Genomic DNA, 18,132 nt, shown 5'->3' with positions numbered 1-18,132 from the left:
CTGGCCTAGGCTGCTGATTTTAGTTATCCGAAGAGAAATGTAATAATCTTAAGATTTGCTTGTTCTCTTAGCACATGGAAACTAAAGAAGAATTCGTTAAAGTCAGAAAGAAGGACCTGGAACGGCTGACAACTGAAGTGATGCAAATACGAGACTTCTTACCCAGGATACTAAATGGGGAAGTACTGGGAAGCTTCCAGAAATTAAAGATTATAGAAAACAGTGAGTCTTACTTCATCTCTAGCCGTTATCGCTGGTGTCAGCAGCCTGTTCCAGTAGATTTACCTACATAAACACCTGTAAAGTAACTGTCAGTCAACTTTAAGGTGCAGTTATAGTCAATTACATTTGGGAGATAAGTCATAAGAAAGGGAAGGACTCAAATGAGTGACCGGAACGTGTAGGTTTGTGTTGGAGGAAGGGCTGCTAGATTTCTGGAGTGTCTGTTAACCGACTTCTTTCTCTCACCTCTTTTCCTTGGGGGAAGAGCTTTATACTTTTGCAGTCGAAAAGCTCTGCTCTAAAAATTAAGTCTTACTGGTGTCAGTTAAGGATCTCGCCATGTGAGAAACCTGGCATGGAGTTAAGTGACTGTAGAGGTGGCTGGATGTCTGCTTGTCTCTAGGTTGGTGGACTGGGCAGTGTCTAGCCCTGATTTAAGTTCAGGTTTGCTAGAATGTGTCCATTCAGGTTTTGAGATCTGAGCTGAGCTGTTATGTATCCAGTCTAGGAGCCTATTGAAGTTCTTGGAGATGTTCCATGACTGATGCAGCAATTGCCTCATTGAGGCCAAATGCTACGGCCACGCTACCCTGAACACGCCGGATCCCGTCTGATCTCGGAAGCTAAGCAGGGTCGGGTCTGGTTAGTACTTGCATGGGAGGCCACCTAGGAAGACCAGGTTCTGTAGGCCTAAAAAATAAAAAGTAAGGGATTGTAAGCTCACAGGGTCCTTGCAATCTGTGGGGTCAACCAAGGGTTGCCTCGCCTAAACAAACAAACAAAAAAACAACTAATCGAGGCCAAATGACAAATCAGTCTTCAGTGGTTAAGGCTAATTCAGCACAGTGTGTTTGTTTGCTATCACCTCTAGGAAAGGTGCACCTGGGAGGCCTGGGTTGTGTTTCTAGCACTAGTTCAGACAAGGCGGTACCCTAACAGGACAAGTTTCTGGTCTATGCAGACGCGTTTGGTCAAGAGGCAGCCATATCCAGTTACAGGGAGCGTGCTCATGGTTACCATGGTTCCCCAGCCTGTTTAGGCTCTTCGGAATCTTCAGACAGTCTCTCCTCTGCCCCAGCGTGCTCCGGGAGGTGCACTCCTGCAGGCCGCTGCCGCTGGCTCCTCTGCTGGCTGCCAGGGGACGGGCTCACCAGTGGACGGCACCGGTGGACGGAGAGAGAGGCCGGGTGTTCTTCCCGGTCCCTTTGCAGTGTGACTCCCGCCGAGGGGCCTGCTCCACAGTCTCAGCTCTCACTGGGCTCCGGTGGCGCTGTTTCCTCCTGTCATTCCTTCAGCTGGGGGGCTGTCGCTAGTCCCTGGGTGCCTCACCAGCCCCGTTGGGTCTCTCATCCCTGCTCTCCCCTCTGAGTAGCCCTTTCTATAAAGCCTTGACACCTGGATTGATTTGTTTCCCATTGGGACCCTGCTGGATACGTTCCATGACACTGGTTTCCATGGCTCCAGGTCATTGGCTTCTTAACTTTCCTGGTTCTGATCCCATGCTCATCTCACCACCCTCAGAACAGTCACCCCGAATGCATTTGTCTCCAGGGAAGGAAAGTGCTGACCAGTAGCGGAGTATGGTTATACTTCTCACTGCAAATCAATAAACTGTGTTCTGAAAACTACCTCAGGGGCTGGCGAGTGGTTAGCATGAGTCAGTCTTTGGATATAAGTCCTTTACCCAGATCACATTGTGCTTATAAAAGTGAGGGCCACCAACAAATCTGTGGTGACTTGATCAAAGTCAGACTCCAGGAGTCCTGCCCCGCAGTCCCTGGCCTTCCCCAGGCCATGTAGTCACTGTTGTCACTGATCTCTTGGGCCACTTCTTTTCAGTCTCCTTTGCTGATTCATCCTCTGCAGCAGCCTGTCAGCGGCTAGAGTTGCTGGAGGCTGCGGCCTGGGCCCCCTCCCCCTGGGCCATCTGTGCACACACAGCTTCAGTTACCATCTTGGCGCCAGCGTCTCCTGGATTTCTCTACAGCTCAAACCTCTCCAGGCTCGGGGCCCAGTATCTTCTCACGTGTGTCCTAATCACGTCAAATTCTAAGTGTCTTAGCCTAGTCTGTCTGTGACCATCAGGAAGAACCTATAGTCTCACAAGATTAGGTTTACTGCCTCATTGTCGTGAGGGAGCCCACACGCCAGAGGAACTGTGGGCATCTTGCCAACAAAAGAAAGGATGGAGTTGCTGTAGGATTTGGGGCAGGGTGAGATTTCAGTGAAGTGCAGATGAAGCGTGTTTCGATGGGCTGCAAGCAAAGCAGGGCTGTGCGTGGAGGGTCAGGATCAGGTCCCACTGCAGTGGACTCAGGTCCTGTTTCCTGGAAAACTGGAAAATTTAGACAGATGCAGAACATAGAGTCTAGAAATCCTTATTTGGAGCTCTGCAGCTAGTTGGAAATCAAGGCCGCTGCCCTTTGTCACAGTGACTTTGATTCTGCAGGCGAGAGTGGGCGGTTTCCTTCTTGCTGACAGAAGCAAAGCTTCTGATGGCGTGCGATTTTCTAGATTGAGCTTTCTCTGAATAAGAAATCAGTAGTCACTGGACGAAGGGGTCGTTTTGGCACTTTACAGTTGTAGTGTGTCCTTGGGAGAAATACTGTTTCCTGTTAACTTGGCAGCTGGTTTTATGTGTGTCTTATCCCAGCCTGACACATTGTAGGACAGAGTTTCACTTTCTCAGGGCAAGCTGGTTTTGACTTTCTCACGTCTGACTCATGAGATCCACCCCACTCATGATGTCCGTCCTCCCACCCCACCCAAAACTGGGCTGCCCGAGTGTCCAGGGCACTGCCATCCAAACTAGAGACTAGGGATCCTCCCCGTGGCCCACCTCCTGCGCACTGTCCAGCCCCACCTGCCTGCCAGTAAGCCCTGCGCTTCTCCCTCGTGGTGCGTCCTCAGCTCTGCCTGCGTTGCCGCTGCCACCACCCGCATCCAGGCCCCTATCAGTTTGCCTGAATCTGCCTCTGGGCAGTGTCTACTCGTCGCTCTTCAGCCTGTTTCGTACATTGTAGCCCAATTAATTTTTAACAATTCCATCTGATTATGTCATCTGACTGCCTAGATTTGACGTATCACTGTTAGTCGTCAGAGCACCCCGTCCTCTTCCCTCAGACAACATGGTTTCATTCTTATCCTAGGGTACAAGTTGGTGGGGGGCCCACCCTCCTAAATTGTAGCGGAATCTCCTGGAGCCAAACGTGCTATAGGAGACTGGGTGTCAAGAAAGGGAGGATCAGCGTGCTTGTGGTGGCTGCAGGAAGCCTGACTGTGAACTTGGAACTTCAGCTGGCCCTTGAAGACCTCTGCTTCTCCGGCCTGAGGCCTGCCCTAAGTCATCTTTCACGTAATTTTGGCTCTTGTATTCCTACCTGTTGGGTGACGTGAAAGAAACTCCTCCCCGCTTTTTTAGTAAGGACTAGGTCCGTTGGCCCTCTTTAGGCCTTCCCAGGGGACTGTCTTCCTAGACTAACCGTGTGAACCATGGCTTGGAAAAAGGATCCCACAGAGGAAACCCAGGGGTCACATGGCGGCAGCTAGAGCTGTTTGACATGTCTGTTTTTCTGCCCTCCCCGGCCCTGTGGTCCAGGAGGGCTCTTGGTTTTGACAAGTACCAGTGCCCCTTCTGCTTCGAGAGTTGGTGTGTGTCTCCCGTCTTCAGCAGTGACGAAGGGCAACTCGAAGGTAGCAGTGAACGCAGGCCGGGGGGCATGGGGGGCAGCCTCACAGCTGAGTGGAGGGAGGCCTCTCTCTCAGGGCAGGCTGGGATCGTGGCTGGCGCCCGCTGTGAAAAGCAGCTGAGGACTTAGGGTGACACGTGAGGATTGAGTGGAGAGGCTTAATTCTGACGGGAGTGCAGTAACTCCCTTCCCGAGGCTGGGCGGGTACGTGGGGGAGTTTGGAGTAACACTGATGACGGTGCCGCCTGAGAACATGTAGGGACCAGCTGGCCTCGAGAGAGGCACGATTCGTTGGAAGGGAAGGGGAAGCTGTTCCAGACGAGGCAGATGGCATGCATAAACCTCACTCGAGAGAGCGAGCAGGATAGGTGGTGGGTTAGTAGGCTGGTTTTCCTGCTTGGTACCTGGAGCAAGGGTTGGGACGTCGTAGAGCTGAGGTCAGTATAGGTGAGCAGTTTATAGGAGAGAAAGTAATCCTGGGTGATTGAGGTGAGAGGCAACTGGATGTTACCACACGGAGATGACATCAGAATGGCGATTGAAATTGTTTTCGGGGGATGACTTTGGTATCTGAGTGTGGGGCAGGTTTGAGGGATTGGGTGGAAGGTGGAGAATGAATGATCGCGTGCTCATCAGGGAGGTCTTGGGACCATGGCTGCGTGGTTAGAGTGGAAGGAAGCGGGGAAGAAGCCATCGGTCGGCGAGGACGCACGGAGATGTGGGGTCAGCCGAGCATGGCGTCTGACTCCTGTCTGGAACCTGGACACTCAGGCTAACCGCAGAGGAGGTGGCAGGTCTTAAAACGAGATCCTCTTTGGGAAGTGCTGGGCACAGCGCCTGGCTCGGGCGCCGTCGATAAAGAGGACCCCCTCTGGCGGGGGCCCCTGGCAGTGGCGAGGGCGAGGGCGTGCTTCCGTGCAGCCTCGAACACCGCACTCCGCGGATGAGGAAGAGGTGGAGCGAGGCTTGGGGGTAGACCCACCTGGTGCGAATTCCAGTTCTGAGGCGCCCGCAGTGCTCAGGTCAAGGCTAGCTCACTCCCCTTCTGGGATCCCTCCCTGTGCATATTTGTCCAACAGTGAGGGACATTACCGTATCCATGGGTGTCAGAAATTTGTTGTAAATTGGAGAATCCTTTTTTAAAAAGTAAAATTTTACATAGTCTATGGTGGTTCCAACACATGTAAAATACATGAAAGCTGTATTTTCGGCTTTTTTTTTAAATTCAGTTTTAGAACATTTATTTATCAAATAAATGGGTACAACTAAGGTGTTTCGATGGAAAAAAATTAATATTGGAGATTTTGGAAGAGTTGCAGGCCCATCCTCAGAGTCCAATTTCTGTTTTTAGTTTTGGTTGTTCAGTAGCGAGAGAAAGACATCACAGAGACGAGGAGGTGCAAAGGTAAAGTTTTTAAACAGCTCACCTTGCAACGTCAGGATGCTTTTCAGTTAAAGTGATGTCAAAGTTTGAAATCCGAAGGGTCAGAAACGTGTTTCACGGTTGAATCACAAGGTCTAAGTGTTCTTTTGGAGAGAGATGAAAAGGCCACTGCCTGCTTGAATTTTCATTGTCTTGTGGAAAACACTTTTCAAATGCATTATGTTGCATTTGAGATGTTAAATGACACGATTTAAAAACAACTTGACAGCTTAGTGGCAGTCTGTCAGATACTTACTCTGAGGAGTTAAGAGTTATTTAATTTTACATGTTGATACACAACAAAATTGCAGTCTCATTTCCGATGTTTAAAAATCTGCAACGTTGGTTTTAACCTTTAAAATTTATTTAAATATATTTAAACACTAATAATGTGAAGCAGCCTTGTTCATTGAGTGTCAGCAATGAATAGAAACCACTGCAGACGTGATATACGGGAGAGAGGTTTGACTAACAAACTTTCTTTAGCAGTGAAAAAACATGTGTAATTTAAAATCTGTACACCAACACCTTGCGTCTTTCAGCATGGTCCAGTAGAACTTTGATGAACGTGTATAATCCATGCTGTTCATGTGTATTTAAAAAATAGCCACTAGCTATACGTGGCCAGCTGACCACCTTAATTAGTATTAATCAGTTTTGTAACAATTTTCCACTGGGTTGTTTTTTATTCTAGTTCCCTGATGGAATTCTCTGCCTATTTTCTGGAGCCTATTCAGTTATTTCAAAGGATGAGTCTGTAAATCCAATATCTAGTTCACCCATTGGCCTGCTTTTATTATCTGTTTTTTTCTCTTGGTAGTCTGGGTAATCTTTTTATTGATTAATGGACTTTTTAAATGAAAACTTGTAGAGGCTCTAGATGACATTTTTCTCCAGGAAAGAGTCCTTTTCTCCGGCCTCTACCCATGGGAACCGCGTCAGAGTAGACCTTCAGCTAGCCAGGGATGGCAGCTTCACACCTGGCCTCAGTCTGAGTTCCAGCTGGCCTGTGATTTCTAGTTCTTTCTCCCTCTTAGAGGTTCAGTCCTGCGCGGGGTTCAGCTGAGAGCTTGGGTTGTTTCTCAGAGTCTTTCCATCTCAGCAGGCTCCAGCCTTCAGTTTTGATTTCTCTGTTCCGCGAGTTTTGCTTGACACCCTGGCACCCTGGCCCCCTGGCCTCTTTGCTCAGCCTGCTCGCCTCCCCTCAGCAGCCCCTCTGCGTGGCTCACACTGCCGAGTGCCCGGAGGAGAGAAGTGGCTCTGATGGCATCTGCGTTTCCTGTCTCCTCCTTCTCCAGGACCAGACCCTCCCCAAGTCTCGGCTGTCTGGTAGCTCTACAGCTGACGGTTATTTCCCCAGCCCGCTGAGGCTATGGCTGCCCTGCTTCGCTTTGCTGCCTCTCTGCCATGCCTGGGGAAGGTGGGGGAGGGCTGGCCCCACATCAGGGCATTCTCCCCACATCAGGCATTCTCCCACATCAGGGCATTCTCCCCACATCAGAGCATTCCCCTCCCCACATCAGGCATTCCCCCACATCAGGGCATTCCCCGCCACGTCAGGCAGCATTCCCTCAAGTTTGGGTCCCTCGAAAATTGCAGACTTGGGTAGCCTCGGATACCTTTGAACAATTTTGTTTAAAGCCTGCTTTTTTAGTTATTCTTGGTGGGAAGATTGATCTGCTGCATCACCGTAGTAGCTGGAAATGGAAGTCCTTTCGTGTGCGTTGTGATTTTTAAATTGCAAAAATGTATCGTAATGTTATACAGAAAGGACAGGCTGCGGAGATGTTCCAGATTCAAGGAGGCTAAAAATACAAGACAGTAAATGTTATAAAGGGCAGTTTGGAGCCATTTGACAAAATTTGAATGTCAATGGTAGATAAAAGTGTTAAGTATTAATTGTTCTGAAGTTGACAGCTGTGTATAGTGGTATCTAAGACATTACCCCTTGGGAAGTAGTCACTGAAGTATTTAGGAGTGAAGGGCCATGATATATGTAACTTACCCTCAAATGGCTCAAAAAACATTTTGCATACATGTTTCTGAATGGTACACGTGATGAGCAAATAGGGTGAAATGTTAATAGTTGGCGAGTCTGGGTGTAGAATATGTGGGTATTCATATTATTTTTATTTATGTAACATTGCGTAAGTGAAGTTATTTCCAAGTCAGAAGTTTAAAAACATTCTGTAAAATGGAGAGACTAATTAAGCGTTTACAGAACTATAAGTGTCCCTGATGTACTCTGGGATTTTTAGCAGCGGGGATGAAAACCATACGTGCTTTCTGGGGTGTTTGTGGGATGTTTTGAGATTAAGTTCCCAAGAGTTTGATCTCGAGAAGGAAGCGGGACTTCCATTTCAGCTCAGTGAAGAATTATGTTTAGTCCATAGAAATAATGAGTGAGAGAGATGGTCATAAAGAATGAGACAGAGGGGTGAGCACCAGGGAGAGATTATTTAATTTGACCAAAAGTTACTGCGGCCCAAATGAGGTGAGATCAAGGTATATTACGTTCACGTTCAGGCAGGAAACAAAGGAGGTGAACAAACAATGTAATGAAGAGGTGACGGACAGAGGCTTACAAAGCCTCAGGAACTGGAAGAGGGGGCATGATAGTCCCCTGGGGCCTGAGCAGCAGTAGGAGAGCCACCAGACTCACAGGAGGGCGGGTGCTCAGCAGGGCCACCACCTCACCCGGAAGGTGCCGCTCCTGCTCACTTGATGCAGTGGGTGACGCAGTGTCCCCACTTGTCTCCTGCCCTTGTTTCCCGCGAGGCCTGCCATTCTCCAAACCCAATAGGCAGCCGTAAGCGAGGGAGGACAGTTGCTGTGGACGTTGACTTCAGCCTCTTGGCGTAGAACAGGGTGAAGACGGTCCAGGCTGGGAAAGAAGAAAGGCTCAGGGGGCTGATGGACAGAGGAGGTGGAAGGGAGGCCAACAGAGGGTAGAGGCCTACGTTATTTGAGTGAATCACTCCTGACCCCCGATCCTCACGTTATGTTTATATCCATATGCCAGGAAGTGAGATGCAAAATTCCCTGACTCTGGGGAAATACTTGAATAGAATTCATTTGAATCCAGCAAGTGTGAGCCGAAAATTTTTTTTTCTTTTTTTTTTGTAACGATACGTTTTTTAATTGAATTTTGTTGATAAATCAATAAGGTAGATATTATATGCTTGTTATTTGTGAGGCACAGCTAGGTCATGTGGGCATGTAAAAAGGGTGGGATCCGGCCTTTTTCCTTGATAATTTACAGGTAAACTGAGGGGCTCTAACATGAAGGTGTGAAAAGTTAGCGATACAAGGTAATGCCAGGTACATTGGCAGCGCCAGTATAGGACAGATTCCTATTCGTCACACATTTTCTTCATCTTGTAAAAGATTACTCCAGTGGCCTTTATGTGACAAAAAGAAGAGCAGGTTTGGAAGCAGATTTTTGGCAGCGTAGGAAACAAAGTGCTATTTCCATGTTGTGGTTCAAGCCCCAATTCCTACCCCGTTTGGTTTGTTTTAGAAATGTGACAGCTAATTAAAGTGTTTGGCTGGCTTAGAATGGGCCTTAGGATTTCAAATGCATTTAAGTTTTTTTAGAAATAGTTTTATGAAATGAAATCTGGAATATTCTCATTTTTTCGCTTTTTCAACTTATATTTTCAACTGTGGTTGCCTGTGGCACTGAGGTGCGAGGTGATTAAGTTGAAATGAGGGCTTTAAGTGGCCCTAATCCAATATGACTGGTGTCCTTATAAAAGGAGGATTTGGCCACCGAAGCAGACCCACACAGAGAAGGTGATGTGAACAGACAGGGATAAGGCCAAGTGGAGGCGGAGGCAGCTCAGAATTGTGCTGCCACAAACCTAGGAGTCTCCGGGGCCACCAGAGTGAGGAGAGGTGGGGAGGGTCCGCCCCAACAGGTTTCAGAGGGAGCCTGGCCCACCAACGCCTTGATTTTTCACTTGTAGCTTCCAGAACTGTGAGAGAATGCATTTCTGTTCTAAGCCACCCACTTTTCAAAAGTTCACGTTACGACACTTCACCTTTATGAAAGACTTACTTTATTAGTACCTGTTTTTGCTAACTGAAAGAAATTCAAAAGCGATTTTTGCTTTTGCGAAAAAAAGGCCAAGAGTGAAAACAGCACTCTGTTTGCTCTGCAGAGAGCCCCGGCAGAGGCCCTGGGAACAGGCAGGGACGCCACGCTGCTCCGGAGACATGCTCAGCAGCCGCGTCTGTGAGCAGCTGTGCATTATCTCATTTCCTGTTGTGCATCCCTTAGCAAGATCTGCCCTAAGGGAATTGCTTTTTCGCTTTACGCCCTTACGATGGTTCGCAAGGACTGTCTACTTTCAGATAGCAGGGGAAGCCTGTACTTTGAGACGGCCGGCAGCCCGAGAAAACGAATGCTCAGCTCAGAGTAAAGATGGAATCTGTCAGCAGCCGATTCTAAATTCTTTTCTAATCTATTAGAGAGCGATAAGAAGGTAAAAGTTAATGGCTACTAAAAAGATTTTATTTTGAATTTGAGACTCAGCTAATTTGATTAAAAACATTTTCATACTAATAGGAAGCAACTGATAATCTATTATAAACATGCCAGGTGACACAGAAAGAGTAGGAGAAATTGATCCCTTCTGCAGAGTTTGAATTTCTGTGGTTCGTGTTTTCATGTGTAGCTCTCTTTATCCTGCTTGTGTATAGTTCTCTGTATCCTTGTAAGTAAGCTGAGCATGAAGAAATAGTCATTCCCATGTTATTAAAACTATCAAAAAGGATTGTAAATTTCGGATATAGAGATGTCGACATGGCTTGTGATTTAGACTGTTTCTGTATGTTGGTAGTCTATCTAGGTCACCCTTTATTCAGTTAATACTTAAATGGAGATTTCTCCTTCATTTTGAATGCTAAAGATGAGCCGCTGAAGTACAGTCTAGGCTAGGTGGCATCGCCTTGTTCTACTGAGGCTGGGGAAGGTCATGTCTAGACTGTACATAACGTATCGTTCACTGTGCGTGTTCTTTATGGCTCTGATTTTAAAAAGGTTGCAAAAGTAATATATTCTCATAGAAAAATGAGATACATGCTCAAAGTATTTTTATTCAGGGGTTAGTGGAAGAATGTATAAAGAAGTGAATTCCATTTACGTGACCAATATTTATAAAGTGCCTACTACGAACCATATACTGTTCTAGGCATTTGGGATGTATTAGAAAACAGAATATGAAAATCTGTGCCCTCGCGGTGATTCCGGTGGCAGGCGTGCTGAGGGCCAAGTTGAAAATGCAAGGTGGGATTTTTGCAGCAGGCAGCGGCGGCCGCAGTGCTCCCAGCTGGCCACCAGGCGGTGGCCTCAGACTGCAGAAAGGCACCTGGCTCCTGGACAACCTGGGCGGGTGGGCGTGGCACCCCATGCTGACCGAACCCTGTGGGGGAGCCTGTTTATGCGAACTCACAGTCAGGTGCTGTGCAGCTGTGCAGAAAAGAGTCTTTCGGGTGGTCAGATTAATTCCTACAGAATTTTATACATACTAAGGTTTATATCTTCTTACTGCATTTGAATAATGTGCAGTTTAATAATAGAAGAAAAATTTAACTGCAAAAGATTGACACCACAGTAACTGTCTTAGTCCCTTTTCTCATTTGGTGTCTTTTTGTCCATGACCACGTGCAGTTCGTGTTTCATGTGTAATCACAAACACCGCGCGTGTGCATAACGTGCTTTCACTAACATCGTGAGTTTCTAAGCGGAGCACTGGATGTCGACTTCTCGTGTGACCAGGATTCGTGGGACAAATTGAAGAATTCCAGTGAAAGGCACTTGGTGGCAGAATGCACCCTAAAAGCGCAGAAGAGAGACTGACGTACGGGAGAAGAAATAATCCCACGTTACTTCACCCCAGTTTCTAAGAAACATCTTTTACGAGAAGCTTTGCCAGTTTCCTATCCTCTAACTGAATATTTAGCTTTCTGTTCTAATCTCCCTCCGGGGGCACAGGGTGTCTGGGAAACGCCGAGACCGCCTACTCTGCAGAGCTTGCGGAATGCCCGTGCGCAGCGGCCCCTTGAGCTTCCTGCTCGGCTTCCTCTCTCGGAGGCCTGGGTTACACAGCGCGCCCTCTCTCTTTCGTCTGCACGTCACTGGGGGCCACGTTCTCGAGAGTGGAGCAAGGTCCCGTTCCCGGGGACTGCCCTGCGCGGCTGGCTCACCGCCCTCCGTGTCTCCTCCTCAGCATTCCCATGCTGGTCCCCGCCTCATTGCTGTGTGCAGTTCATTTAGTTGGTGGTGAGAGACGACACTGTTGTCGCAGAGCGGTCGTCCTCAGCGTCCGCTCCCAGGCCAGCCGCATCAGCCTCGCCTGGGAGCGCGTGAGACATGCGGAGCCTCGGGCCCCTCTCAGTCCCGCTCAACCGGAAACCGAGGGCGGGTCCCAGCAGCCTGCTGGTGCAGGGCCTCCCGCGGACTCTGATGCACCCCAAAGTCTGAGGGCTACTGTCCTCGACTACCGTCACTTTGATCGGCGGGGTTCCACCCTTAGCTCTGAGCTCCCGTGCTCACGCAGCCCTGGTGCACGCCGGCATCTGGAGTGCTGATGTCTCAGTCCTGGAGATCAAGGCACTCAGAATTTTAGATTTTGTATTTCTTTGCCTTTTGAAGGTCAGTATTTCTGCAGCATAATACTTTTTATTTACAGTGATAGTGCTTTTGATTTTAAATTAGTTCATTTTTTTGATTTCAAATTTATTAACATGGATGTCTTTTGAGATTGTCTTTGGCCATTTGAATCATTAAGCTCCGTGGTGGAGAGGAAGGAGTTCACAGTGACCACCTTTCACTGTGGCCTTTTCTTGTCTCTCTCACCGTGTTGTCACCCTCCACTGACTTCTACTGCAGCTGTTGCCATTGCGTCAGTCTGCCAGTCGGCGGGTCGAGCTTTGTGAGTCAGCCCCAGAGGCACAGTCCCCTCCCGGAGCTGCCTTCTGCGTCTAATGGAGCAGGTACAAGTCTGCCCGTGAGGCCAGAGGCTTCTCAGCCCTGCCCCCCGTCCTTTACACACGTTCTGAAAGCCTTGGGTGCAGATCTGGTGGTAAAGTGAGGCCTTCAAAACAAACAACAGCGAAAAAAGTGCATTGTACTATGGCCTAAACACCAACAAAAACTTAAGAAGCAGGACTTTCCAAATTCTGGTCACTCAAATGCAAATACTGCGACCTGAGAAATCAGCACAGGTGTCTGCAGGAGGAGGTTAGGGAGAACCGGGTGCTTAGGGGAGATTCGTTTTTTTTAATGTTTTTTTTTTCTTTTTTTTTAGGCGAGGCAACCCTTGGTTGACTTCACAGATTGCAAGGACCTTGTCATCTTAACAATCCTTTATTTAAAAAATTCGTTTTACACCTGCAGTATGTGGTCTTCCTAGGCGGTCTCCCATTCAAGTACTAACCAGGCTTGATCCTGCTTAGCTTTTGAGATCAGATGAGATCAGGCTTGTTCAGGGTGGCATGGCCATAGACAAGATTTGTGGTTTGAAATATTGAGATGTCTGTCTCTTTTTTCTAGACCTGGAAAGGAAAGAGCACGAATTAGAGCAACTGAGAATGGATTGTGAGCACTTTAAAGCCCGCCTGGAGGCTGTGCAAGCCGACAGCCTGAGAGAGAAGAAGGTAGGGGGCCTGGAGACCAGTGCTTAAGATGGCACTGCCGTGGCCGTGGCCACTAGTGTGCCCGCTAGTTTGCCCGAGGCGGCCTCAGGAGAGTGTGTTTTTAAATGTAAATATTCTGATCGGTTTGGAAAGTAGTTGAATGCTTGGATTTTATAACCCTTTAGTGTGGACATTATTTACTTGGTGCCACTTACTGTTAATTTTTATGTTTAAAAGACCATTCCAAAACATAAAAATTTATAATATAAGAATCTTGAAAAAAAATGCACATAATTTATAATCAGAGATATATTTAATCAGAAATACATGTGATTAATTTAGGAGATCATTTACTGATATTTTAGAAATAACCGATTTTATTTTAATATTAAGGGAGATTAATAATATTTCTTAGAAATTACACATTTTTACTTTTTGTATGGAGTAAATTACTTCTGTTAAACTAGAACTATTCTGCCACTTCTGGTAAAATTTGGATCTTGGATGCAGTTTTAGTTTTGAATGGTAAAACAATAATTACCTTAGTGATAACAGCTAGTATGCGTTGCTGGCTGTGTGCTGGCGGGTGTCAGCAGCTGCCCAGGCCTTTCGCCTGCTTCTCAGCACAGCTGGGCGGCTCCATGTTCAAGAGCGTGTGGAGCTGAACACCTAAGGCCCTGCCTCCGGGCAGTGCGGGCAGCCGGGTTAGGGTGGCAAGCTGGACTCGCGGCCCCACCGCTCCCGTTTCTCCCTCGATGGAAAGCCCCTCTCCTTTAAGTGTCCTGCACTCCCTCTCACCTCGCTAAAAGAAGAACCTAGAACATCGACTGTTCGTTAACTTCGAGGGCTGTCGGGCTAACTGCACTGAACAATTTGGCATAAGTTGACTGAAGTCTGTTTTTGTATGTTTATCTCTTATTTAATAAGGACATGCCATCACCTTCTAAGGGAGTTCCAGGTAACAGGGAGTAGTGAACTTGGCGGTGGTGGCTGGGGAGGGCAGGAGGCCCGCGTCGCTCAAGACTCACCGGGAGGTGGACCTTGAGGAGTGCCCGGTGGTCAGAGGGGACACTGGGAGGACAAGTCACTATCTCTCTCCTTGGTGAGAGCCCCTGCTGAGGCTGGCCAGCTTTGTTCCCTGAGAGGCCCCTGCGGGGGGGCGGGGGGGCAGAGGGGGCGCCCCCGGGCTCCGTCGTCTTGTGGCGCTGGCACTTGCCTTCCGCCCCAGCGCTCGCCCGAGGCCCCGCCTTCTCCCACTCTCCTGCTTGGTCTCAGCTGTGTCCTGCGACTTTGGACAGTGCAGTGCGCCACTTGGAGGTAGCAGGCTCCTTCATTAAAACGTTGCTCTGTGTGGACTGCTGTGTCTGTCACTTGTTCAGGCATCCCGGTTGGTGCTGGTCCTGGGTGTGGCCGCTCGGTCCTGAGATGCCTACTGTTTTCATTTTACTTGGAGATGAAGTCAGGTCTTCGGCAGTATTTACAACCCTAATGTAGTAGCAGCTTCCCTTCTGAGTGTTAATTTTGTCTGTGAAGTTTATTTTTAAAATATGGATTATGGATGCGGTTCCACAGTGTAGCGGTGAGCACGTCTGCTTTACACACAGAAGGTCCTGGGTTCGTGCCCCAGTAGAGCCATGGTCAATGGTCTGTGGCCACGCCACCCTGAACAAGCCCAATGTCTGATCTCGGAAGCTAAGCAGGGTCGGGCCTGGTTAGGACTTGGATGGGAGACCACCTAGGAAGACCGGGTGCTATAGACATAAATAAAAATAAAAAAATATGGGTTATGGCTCTGTGAGGACTAGTTTTCATTTAACAACCATTTTCTATAATTCGGTGTGTATTTTCTTTCTTTAAAACTTACCTTTGAAAGAGAAAACACGTAGTTCGAAGTCGAACGCCGTTCATCGTTGTCATTCTGTTCCGGTTGCAGGAGAAGCTGGCTCTCCGACAGCAGCTGCAGGAGGCGAGGCAGCAGCTGCAGCAGCAGGCGGAGTACTGCACGGAGATGGGGGCGGCGGCCTGCACCCTGCTCTGGGGCGTCTCCAGCCGCGAGGAGGTCGTCACAGCCATCCTGGGCGGAGTAAGCGTGACCGCGGGTGGTCTGGGTTGCCAGGCAGGGTGCGCGTGTCTGTCCGGGCCAGGGCAGGCTACATCCCTTCTTCCATCCATTCGTCAGATGGCGTTGGAATGCCAGCTGTGTGGGGTCCGCCGCGTGTGTAACATGGATGCACTAAGAGCCCATCTCTCCCCGAATCTGTGTGGTGTTAGGCAGTGGTACCACTTCAGTGTTATTAGTTGATGTTTGCATTTAACAATGTTTAAAGTGCTTCTACACACGTTATCCGTTGGGTAATGTAATATTTAATTTACTGAATGTCGTATGTTATTTAACACATGTGTGTCTGTAGCACACACACATGAAGGAGCTTCACAGAGGGAGAGAGATCGGAGAAGGGCCTCCATGAACTTGAGTAGGCCATCACGGCAGAGAATGGGGCGGGCAGTCTGAAGTCTGGGACTGGGTCGGTTGTGAGGCGAAGTCGTGGGGAGACGAGGCTTATGAGGAGGGGCGGAAAGTGCTTTCGGAGGACCGCGAATGCAGGGGGGTGATCTCATCCAGTGGGCGGAGGGCTGGTTCCTTGCGGGTTTCCGGGTAACAGTGAGGCAGGAGGAGAGTTTGGGGAGGGTCACCGTGACAGCGTGGGGCTTGGGGTCTGGAGACTGGACAGGGAGACTAAGTAGAATTCCAGTGGCCCAGGCTGGAGACGGCAGCAGAGCAGAGCCTGGTGGCTGAGGCCAGTGTGCTGGCCGGCCAGACCCCACGGCTGACAGTGAGAGGAACCGAGGAGGGTGGCTCTGGAGGAGTGGTGGCTCGTGCCGGGAAAGTCAAGGGAGGGATGTTTGACGGGAGGCCGACGGTGAACTACTTATCACTTACAAAAATTAAAACTGCGTTTGACTTTAGGCGGAGAGACTAAATGTATTTTTAGAAGTTTGAACTTTATTGAGACATAAAGTCCGCCCATTTGTAAGTGTACAATTCAGTAGTGTTTAGCTAATTCGCAGATCTGTGCAGCCATCACTACAATCCAGTCTCAGCCTGTGTCACCCTTGTGTCCTTGGTAAATGCTTTGGCTTTAAACGATGCCTCAGAACCCCAGCCCCCGAAGACAGAGCAGCAGACGTGGAGGAAGTGCCAACTGGGAGCACTTTCTGCCGAGTGATGAAGATTGAAACTGCCAGAGCAGCCTGCTCACCGTCTTTCTCTCTTTTACATGTTGCGATTTCAGTGAAGATTTTAAAAATCATAACTAAAAAGCGGTTCTGCCAAAGGTTTGAAAACCTCTGGTTTCATGCCTAGAACGAATAGAGAACGCATTTTTTTAGTGTATTTCCGGGTGAATTTGTTCCAGCACTTCCAGCATTGTGTAAATTTTGAGCCGTTTCCCACTTAAGTATTTTTATTTTACTCTTTGCCTCAGTCTTCAGGGTAATTTTTCTGCTAATCATTCTCACTGTCTAGTAAAGTCTTTTCCCTTACCTTTTCTATAGAAACTTTAATGAAGGAATAGGTTTTCAAATGTCATTTCCGTAATTAACAACACAATCTGCCTTCTGTATCCTGCACTTTAAAAATGTTTCCGTGCTGCTGTTTGCGAAAGGGTGTGATACTTTCATTTCTGAACTTGCAGGATAAAGCTTTGAAGTTTTTCAGCATTACTGGCCAAACAATGGAGAGCTTCGTGAAGTCACTGGACGGGGATGTCAGGGAGCCCGATTCCGATGAAAACCAGTTTGTGTTTGCCTTGGCCGGAATCGTAACAAGTAAGTCATTCTTTCAGGAGCGGTACCCATAGTTCTAAGTGTGTTCTTGAGTGGCGATAGTCAGCGGCACGTACACGTAAGCATCTCTCAGGATCTTTCCCAGATACCTGGTGATCCGCCGGGTACCCTGGACCAGGTGCTGGAGTGTGCTGTGGCGCATCGCGCTGGAGGTTCTGGGCAGCAGTGTTGGTGCGTATGCACGACCGGGTTTGGGAGGCACAGGATGAGTCTACATGTTCTGTTCGGTCTGTGCGCTGACCAAAGTCAGAACGAAGCTGTTTGTTGAGCTTGTTATTTGGAAGTAAATTGGCCAGCTCTGTAGAATGGGCTCTAAAGAAACCGGACCGTTAATCCATTGCTGTCAAGCATTTGGCTTCGGGACGAAGCGAGGGTGGGATTCGGGTAAGGCATGGCAGCAGAAATGGAGTGTGATTGTTTATTACCTGTTCACAGACCTTGAACAAATCCATGCCATCGACCATTAGGCATTTTAGAAACAGGTAACCTCAGGGGATTGCAGGCATTGGTACAGGAATTATTGGTCCTTTTTTTACTAAGTTGATCACAGTTGGCCTACAGCTTTCTGTGTTTCAGCTCTAGAGAGTATTGAAGTTTAGGTAGAGATTTAGAAAAACTATCTGGACTCTTAGCTTTTGCTTGTTATTTTGAGTTGGTTCATAGAATCTTTTCCCTTAGGGATTCTGGGACCATGTTTAATTTTTGGTTATCTCTTTGATCATACATAGTGTGGGCAAATTAATGTCAGATTGGTTATAATTTGTATAAAGGACAATTTTCTGAGACTTATAAAAATCATCCTTCTGTAGTACCTTTTATTTGTCAGTTCGTTTGCAAAATGAATCACTCTCCCAGCAACTTCGCAGGGGTTGTGTCCTGCGGGGGGAGAGGGGGACTTCTCATAATAGCCCCACAGTCAGAGTTACAGGTTGGGTGAAAGCAAAGATGCTGGGAGTGAGTCTTCCTCCCCTGGGAGTGCAGCAGGGCGCTGGGGAGAAACCCTGAATGAGTTCAAGGAACAGGAACTGTGCTGTCGGATGAGCCACAGGGAAGGCAGGGACTTTGGCTGGAACTGTCTCCTTGGTGGTGGGTCACCAGATGATAGCATTTGGCTGGAAGTGCCACTGTGCTACCATATGCCTGGCCATTGAGTTTTCTGTGACTGGGCTCCTGACAGCGGGCTGTGCTCCCTCCGCAGTGGAAACTCGTCTGACCCGGCAGGGGCCGGTTCCGTAGGCGACGGCACGAGCAGATTATAAGCGGCACGGGAAAGTGTCCCAGGAGTCACTCTGACATGGGGACTACCAGCAG

General features: G+C 48.4%; 1 protein-coding gene and 1 pseudogene across 3 annotated transcripts in view; both read left to right on the top strand.

Annotated features, from left to right (window-relative positions):
• The window catches only part of HSF2BP (heat shock transcription factor 2 binding protein), a 75,239-nt gene that overhangs the window by 1,699 nt on the left and 55,408 nt on the right, over positions 1-18,132 (top strand). For 2 of the 3 annotated variants that reach the window (XM_039857942.1, XM_039857943.1), the window contains 4 exons: positions 72-222; positions 12,893-12,996; positions 14,909-15,058; positions 16,671-16,803. In XM_039857942.1, the coding sequence (XP_039713876.1) occupies positions 75-222; positions 12,893-12,996; positions 14,909-15,058; positions 16,671-16,803 (535 nt within the window). In that variant the 5' untranslated portion in view covers positions 72-74. Of the gene's footprint in view, positions 1-71; positions 223-11,560; positions 11,993-12,128; positions 12,334-12,892; positions 12,997-14,908; positions 15,059-16,670; positions 16,804-18,132 lie in introns of those variants that run through there. The other variant, XM_039857944.1, reaches the window with a different exon arrangement.
• LOC120599044 (uncharacterized) lies at positions 795-913 on the top strand (annotated as a pseudogene).

This window comes from Pteropus medius, unplaced genomic scaffold (genome assembly GCF_902729225.1).
Source record: "Pteropus medius unplaced genomic scaffold, Ma_sr-lr_union100, whole genome shotgun sequence".
Classification (NCBI taxonomy): domain Eukaryota; kingdom Metazoa; phylum Chordata; class Mammalia; order Chiroptera; family Pteropodidae; genus Pteropus; species Pteropus medius.
Note: the sequence above shows the minus strand (reverse complement) of the source record. Positions and strands in the feature narration are given on the sequence as shown.